Genomic DNA, 8,091 nt, shown 5'->3' with positions numbered 1-8,091 from the left:
GGATACCAGAGTACTGTCCAACATGGAGAGCTCACCTAATCTGTAATATCAAAAAGCAAGAATTGTGTGTGTGTGTGTGTGTGTGTGTGTGTTGTTGTTTTTTTTTCTCTCTACCTCTTGTGTACTTCCCTCACATGAAGTTTTATATTTGCAAATTCAATCAACTATCAAGATGTGTATGTAACTACACTCACTCTAAGAGGAAAGAGAAAATACTCCACTGGAAGAGACTTTGCAGGAAGAAGCGGGGAAGTTTGCTCCTGGTGTCAGAATAGTCGTAAACTTGAAAGCGCAGTGAGTGCATAAGGAAACTACAGTATTTGAAAAATTTAGTGGATAAACTCCCAGGCCAAAATTTAGTAAAGCCCTCTTTCTCTCTTAAGGATTGTGGAAGGAACATGTACTCTGCTAGAGAAGTGGTTTGTTATCTTATCTTTGTTTTGTTTTATTGTGTTATATTCTTTGAATTGTAATTGACAGGCACAAACATACATCATCACGATGGATTCGGAATGATTTGCACCATGACAAAAAGAGAAAGACAATTCGTCTCGTCCAAAGGGCATTAGCACATTCCCCTGCCTTGTACAAAGTGGGTATCTCACAATACATGGCCAAAACAGTCCTTGCGTTGAGTTGTACATAAAATCAGACCAAAAACATGAGATGCACAAAAATGCTGCATACTGTATACGCTGAATATTTTCACAAGGTTTTTATTTTCGTGATTTTCGAGAGTTGGGGGCTCTTCGCGAATTTAAAAACAGCAAAAATATCAACTCTCATCCTGACACGAATGTGATGTACACATACAGATGTATTATACATTTCTCCATTCAGTACTGTACTCCACAATCGCGAATTTAACCACTTGCAAAGTCGTCGGGAAGTCCCGATTTGCGGAAAATTGGACTCGCTACATATATGGCATATACAGTAAGCTGTCAATAGAATACCGTGTGTGTTATACTGTAATCATTTTGAATACTGCCTGTATTCAAAGCATACTCCTTTTGCACAGGCAGCAGCTTTCCTTAGCTTTATTCCTGTAAAAAGACTGGCACGAAAGACTGAACACTGGTGCTAGGAGCACACTGTCCGTATGAATACAATCTAAATTCCTGCATGCAATTGTAGGTGTGTACGTTACGTTTTTGTAAGGAAAACTTTGCCACCTAAACATCACGCATTTCATTGCATACACAACATGTGGGATATGGCATGTGGGGTTTCTTGTTCTGGAAGAGAAGGGAGATAGCGTATAATGCCAATAGTCACACGAGTAGTAAAACGAGGCGAAACACAGGTAATGGACGGTATATTGAGCAGAAAACGGGAATCGCTCTGCGGGAAATAATCGATTAAGCCAATTCCAAGGGCATTGCAAGCACATGATCTCGGAGGAAGAGTAAGCAAAGATTCACTTCTGTCAATGCCAGCTAGCTCAAATAATTTAAAACATTTTCTAAATAAGAACATTTCTGAATCTCTTTTTTTCTTCAGCTGTAATCATGCACGAAAGAGATGTCCTGTGATAATGAAATTACTGCCCCCAGCTGTCAATTAAGTTCAGCAGATTGCAATGCACACATCCTACGAATAAAAGAAAGTGATAACTTTATCATTTACATATCATCCACCATGATGATGCTCCTGTAAGATTCATCTCCACCAGTTTTTGTGTTTGTTGACCATCCTGTACCACTACAAGAGGTTGCACAATCAGTAATCGAGGCTAGTTACCATGCCAATAGTGTTTGGTGCACACAGAATGAATGTTGAACTCTCTTGATTCAAGGTTTTTTGGCATTCACAGTTGACATTAGCCGACAATGGACTATTCAACAAGAAGTAAATACTTAAGCAGCTCATAAGAACAATGAGCCATTGATATACCATCTATGATACATGTTATTCATAAACCACAATTTGTCTCACAGCTCAATTCTTCGTGATAATGAAGGAGTCATGCTGAAGAATCATTATATAAAGCATTATCAATTTTGATCAGAACATGATTGAGCGAAATCATTATCCTTTCAATCTTTTTTGTTGTTGATCCCCACATGAGTTGTGTACCATCGCACTGAAAGTCTTTTGAAGGACAAGTTGGCCTGGGAAGAATCAAACACTTGTTTCCCGCTTGTCACCCCCCAGTGCACTCTGTGACATTTGGAAGTCTTTGGTGGAGAGCACTCTGCTATGTTCTGATTCGCTGCAATTGGCAGTCTCCTCCCCAAACTGTCTGCTTCCACCAATCAGAGATTGGCTCTCAGGCAGGGTGGAAGCCTCCTCATATGTGGGAGGCTTTGGAGTCCTTTCCAAGAGAGGGTTTGCTTCCGCAGTGGGGTATTCAGCAATGTCCTCGTGACGTGGGGGTCTGTCTCGGCCCGAACTCTTTGATAGCGATCCCTTCCGCGACTCATCTCTTGACATCTGCTTCCTGCGACTCATGCTGCCGTCTGGGGGGCAGTCTATGTAATGATGCTTGACAGGTTGCGGTTGGACGAATCCTGTTCTGTCTCGCGAGAAGCGGTCGCTGGATGCCGTGCTCCTTGGAAGCGAGTTCTCCCTGAGGGCGTCCCACGACTGCGTGGTGCAGAGCGCCTCCGGTTGCGAGTTGATCCCCAGCCCAGAGTGGCTGCTGTGGAGTTCTTGGGCGAGGGGCACTGGGCGGGGGTGGCCGCCCATGTAGTGCATGTGTTGAGGTAAGTAGGGATTGCTGGAGGAGGGACTGTGGAGGGCGGGGTCCACATGATGGGTGTGGCTGATGGGAAAGCTGGAGGAACTCCCCGTGCGCCCCGCCCCGTTGGCCAGGACTGGCATCATTTGCTGGCTGGACCCAGCCTCCTGGCCATCCCGCGAGAGTTGCGAGTATCGCGAATGTTTGTGGTTCTTCTGCCGGCTCCTGCCCTGCTTGTGGTACCGGTGCGGAGGGTAGCCGTTGCTCCGGTGCTTGTCGTAGGTGTGCACCCTACCAGCATTGTCCTGGGTGCTACTGTCTATTGAGGCATCGGTGCCGGTGTTTGTGTGTGATGGCACATAGTTGCACTTGGAGGTAGTCTTTCGCGAGCCTGACACGACAGATGGGTACGAGTGATTGGTATTGTTGGATCGGTTGGTGACGTTGGAGTCCACACTACTGGCAGACTGTCTCCGCTGGACCACATGCCCATTATTCTGTGGTGCCGTGACCTGGGTTGACGTCACCGCCACTGTGTATTGGTCCTTGTGGATGCACCCGCACGTCTTCTTCCAATTGTATTTCACATCGCTGCGCATCCCACAGTTGTAGACAAAGATGAAGAGACCCAGCCCGACTGCTGAGCCACCGTACAAATAGCAGAAGAGAAGCATCAAGAAGCCGTCTTGCGTGACGGCCAGGGCACCAAACGTCCATGTTCCCACAAACCCAAGGAGCATGAGCACCGCTGCCGTGATCTGTTTGGCAAACGTGTACTCGGAGTCCATCAGGCTGGACAGGCCCGACACGCCCGTCCGGTGGGTCATCACCGATTCGTTGTCCGTCCCCGGCTGTCGGTCGATGCCATTCTCCCCGCGGTGGCTCGACCCATCCTTCTGCTCCGAGGCGTGGTCGCGTAGCTCCAGGGCTTGCAGCTGGGCCAGCGAGGGCGCCCTGTTGATGTGCATGGAGGCCCACACAAACATTCCACAGGTGAGGATCACCATGGCTGCAGCTATGCCAAAGAAGGCTGCAAGACTCACTTTGAAGTCCACTATCCAGCAGCTGTCAGGTAAAGAAAGGGAAATTTGTTTTTTCAGTCAGCCAACTCCTTTACATTGGTACATCATTGCTCTTTGCTCCTATTCATATTAACATGTTTACAAGAATGGGCACTATTTAGATGAAAATTCTCTCACTACTATCTTTCACACACTTATATTTTGCTAATTCAATCCAAACAACTCTCATACACTATGTACATCTGGACCCTATGTGTAATGCACAGTTTATTGATCTCGATATTCTATTCCACGTAAAATACTGTTGAAAGATAGGCTCATTTCAAAGTCAAAGTGATGAGCAATTAAAAGCACTGCGCTTTTCCAAAAAAGGTGTCATGTACTTCAGATAGTCAACGAAGTCAAGGTCAACTGTCTGTATTGATGCTTGTGGGAACAAAAAAAAAAAAAGAAAAGAAAAGAAAGAAAATGAGAGTAAACTCACAATTCCTCTCCTCCATAGTTGCTCATGTCTTGAGATGCAGCAGCCGTTATTCCAACGATAATCATGGGGATACCTGTAGTGTCAAAAGAAAGCAGTTTGAGTGTTGAGATGTGATTCTCGTACAAGCACTGGACGAGCAAACAAACCCCAAATTTCCTGATAATCACAACATTTCTGGTGCAGGAAATGGGTTAAGGAGAATGATAGTACATCACATAATGCATGTCACAATCTCATGTCCTAGTTCAGATCCTATCAACTTGATCCATTCAATGAACACACAGACGTCCAGTGAACGGAAGTTGATGCAGATTGGGTCCTTTGGTATACATGGTTGGGCTGAATTATCTTGAGTGCTCATCTTCTCTTATGACACTCCTTGTCAAAACAATCCAAAGAAAGCTCAGCAGACTGATATTGAGTGTAATACAAGTCTGTGTCTTTACTTGCAATCCTTCACTGGAATGATGAAACCAATGAAACTTTCCAAATTACTTGTCAAATACACAGCTTCTAACGTACTCATTATACTACATTAAACAGAAAACGCAGTTTGATCCAGATAACACTGATCCCAATCTCCCTCACCACCCCCTCCTTCAAAAAAAACCCTCCTCAAAAGGAAACTCACAAACAATAAAAAAAACCAAAAAACAAACCCTGATGTATACAAAGTACCATCCTGGTACAGACAGATACTTCAAAGAGACATTACAAAGTACACACAGCATTGGGTAACAGCTCGCGTCAAACAATTAATGTAACTCACCCCAGCCGACAAAGTAGAAACGGAGGATGGGGCGGGGCGGAGGGGGCGTCTCGCCGGGCGGCAAGGGGGGCCGGTTGCGGCGGACCAGCGCCTTGCGCAGGTTGTTGGCCTGGATGACCATCCACATGAGGGCGCAGACGGTGAAGTAGTGCAGGCCGACGCCCACCACCTGGCAGAAGCGAGGGGGCGAGGTACGATTGACTCCGCCAGTGTAGAAGACGGCCAGGAGCATGACGGCCAGACAGATGTTGATGAGGGAGTGACGACACTTGCGCTTCATGCGGATGTTGCTGCAGGGATGAGGAGCACAATGACCATGGAAGAAAATGGCCATAGAACATTTGTGACATCATCATGATGAATGTCTCATTGTTAACACAAACATATTTAGGTTGACATGTCCATGATTTGCAACAAGTTTTGGCACTCAACACAAAAAATTAGACTGCATATTTTTTAATTTTGTATCTACACTATTATGTCCTTACAAATTGTATGTTAGCTTATGCTATCTGATAATACATTGCTATATGTTGCTCTTTGTCAATGGCACTCTGCACATTGCAGTCTTCCTACATCATGTATAAGAACTCAATTTCTTGTATGTTTTAGAAAAATTTGACCAAATGGAATGAAATAAACAGAATGGAAGAACCAAATCATAGACCTTGTGTGTGAACTTGTATGGGGTTCCACTCACAATTATGGTAATCAAATGAGAATCAGATGCCCCTTCTGTAGAGTTTGGACAATGCTAATGCCCTGGTTCCTGACCAATAAATCTACCATCAAATACATAAACCCTTGACCCATGCAGAATTTCACTCTTCCAAATACGATTTCTGATGTAACCACATGGCTTATGCAAGAAATGCTGTGAAAATCAAGCCTACAAGAAAACACTGCAAAGTTGGGGTTTGAAAAAGACAATGCACCATCTGCCAAAGCAATAATTGAAAATGTTTCAACACACGTTTTCCCTGAAGAAATCCACTATGGAGCAGTGTGAGAACAAAATTCTACAACTGCAGAAATACAACCAAAACAAAAACCCAAAACAAAATGTCAATATTTCTAGGGGTTGGTGACTGTGTGATCAATGACAAGTCCCCGCTCCAACCTTCTTTCTTTTTGAGCTAATGCAGCCACTGCACAAAAATACCTGTGGAAACAGATGTATGTCAGCAGCGTGATGAAGAGGAGGAGGAGGAGGATGAAGCTGCCGATGTAGATGGCTGGGTGCAGGGTGGCCGTCATCCAGAAGCTCCCGATGTAGCGCTCGTGGGGGTCACTGAAATCCTGTGATGAGGAAAGTAAGGAAGGACATTAAGTGAGAAGGAGCTAATGACATGTCTGTAATGCTTTTTTTTTTTCCAGAACATTCCTATCCTCTCACTATGTGACAAGACTATAGTGCTTCTTTGAGATGCTGAATCTTAATGGCAAGTTTATGAGGTGAGTCTGATATCGAAATCTAACCCTTTTGTGTGCTTTGGGTGCCCCACTGTCACAGAAAACTTAATATCTTTGTACACACTGTCCAAAGCCTTAACGAAAGGGCTAAATAAAAAAAAAAAAAATGCTCTTGACATGTGCATTACAGCATTCACTCATGGAACAGTAGAAAAGAAGTTAAGACAAGGGATACTTGAATTTGCACAGAATACATCATCTTAACTTCCATCCCTCTTTCTCTTTTTTTTTTCTGCTACTTTTTCTTACAGCTAATGCCAATGCTTTGAGATGATGTATATCATAACAGAATATTTTTCAATTCAATCTGGTTTATTCATGCACAACACTGCCATGGCAACCAAATGGCTGAATTGAAGAGTAATATACAGCTGTATGAATATAATCAGTGGAATTTGATTGATTAAAAATACTTTATTGAAATGCGAGATTGAGATGTGAGCAGGGACCCCAAGTACTGCATAAAATAAATATAATAAAGATTACTGAAAAATGGACATACCGTAAAAGGGATAGAGGCAGAATGCTAAACATAAAGAGTAGAAAACTTTATTGAGACATTATTACTGTACACAGAGCTTCTAGGATACATCTTCCTCAAGTGAGAAATTGATCATCTATCATCAAATTTAAGATTGAAGAAACATATGGACATCTAACTCTACACATTGCAAGTTCATGACATCCTGCCTCTCTTTTATTTTGGTACAGTTTATCACTGTTCAGCATAGACGAATCAATAGAAACTTTTTATACATCTTCATCATTACACATCATCCACATCAATCAAACGCTTGAATCGTTTCCTACAATTATGAAATCTCAAACATTTCACAAGGAGGCATTACACAAAGTTGACAACTCTCACTGTCGTGGTCCAGCACTGAACTCAAAGTTACCCCAAGCCTGGCCCTCTCCAAACAGCCACACATTGGCATCAAGAGATCATAAAACATGAATTTAGCATTACCCATCTTTCACAACACGATGGATGCCTAAAATATTAATTTCCCGCAGCTTGGTAGCCCGTCATTATCCTCATCAACAAAACATTTGCCAGTCATCAATTGAACTCCCATAGCTTGAAGCTGAATTGTAGATTCTGGAAACCAACGGGGAAACTGAAATTGCTTCCTTCCTATTCCCACACATCCATGTTTGTGTCGGTTTTGTATACTTTGGAGCATTTTTTTTTCCCTCTAAATCTGATGTGATTTCACTGGGTGTACACATACACATACATACACTCACAAGGATAACATTTATGACATCGTGCACAATCAAGCACCACGATCAGAATTCAAGTTGTTTCTCTCCAAAACATTTTCACACGAAAACAGCTCATCTTCGCCTGAAACGGCTGATTTGATCCCTGCAATTCATTCCAACCAACATAATCAAAACCACATTATTGATGAGTTTTCAGATGCTGATAGAATTAAAATGTTTCCCAGGCAGCGTACATCAACGTGATAAGATATTGATGATTCCGCCGCAGGCAAAGTCTAAATAATTGATGACGGTTGTCACTGCATCCCATCAGTAACTGATTTCGGATTTTTCTTTTAACTCACCAAATCACTTCTGTGGTGATGGAGCCTAAAAGAATTGGTTTCAGACACCGACCATGCACAATAAAACACATCCAAGTCCTATCTTC

General features: G+C 43.1%; 1 protein-coding gene across 1 annotated transcript in view; it reads right to left on the bottom strand.

Moving 5' to 3' along the window:
- Positions 1-221: 221 nt before the first annotated feature.
- Positions 222-8,091, bottom strand: part of LOC139710811 (adhesion G protein-coupled receptor A3-like) — a 148,287-nt gene continuing 140,417 nt past the window's right edge. Inside the window, exons 16-19 of the mRNA XM_071622718.1 lie at positions 6,121-6,257; positions 4,959-5,248; positions 4,190-4,262; positions 222-3,748 (exon numbers count right to left, since the gene is read on the bottom strand). Of these exons, the coding sequence (XP_071478819.1) occupies positions 2,125-3,748; positions 4,190-4,262; positions 4,959-5,248; positions 6,121-6,257 (2,124 nt within the window). The 3' untranslated portion in view covers positions 222-2,124. The remainder of the gene's footprint in view (positions 3,749-4,189; positions 4,263-4,958; positions 5,249-6,120; positions 6,258-8,091) is intronic.

Source organism: Diadema antillarum, unplaced genomic scaffold (assembly GCF_040938485.1).
Source record: "Diadema antillarum isolate AM-2024a unplaced genomic scaffold, OU_Dant_1.0 seq00001569_RagTag, whole genome shotgun sequence".
In the NCBI taxonomy this organism is placed as follows: Eukaryota; Metazoa; Echinodermata; class Echinoidea; order Diadematoida; family Diadematidae; genus Diadema; species Diadema antillarum.
This window is presented reverse-complemented; position numbering and strand designations above follow the sequence as displayed.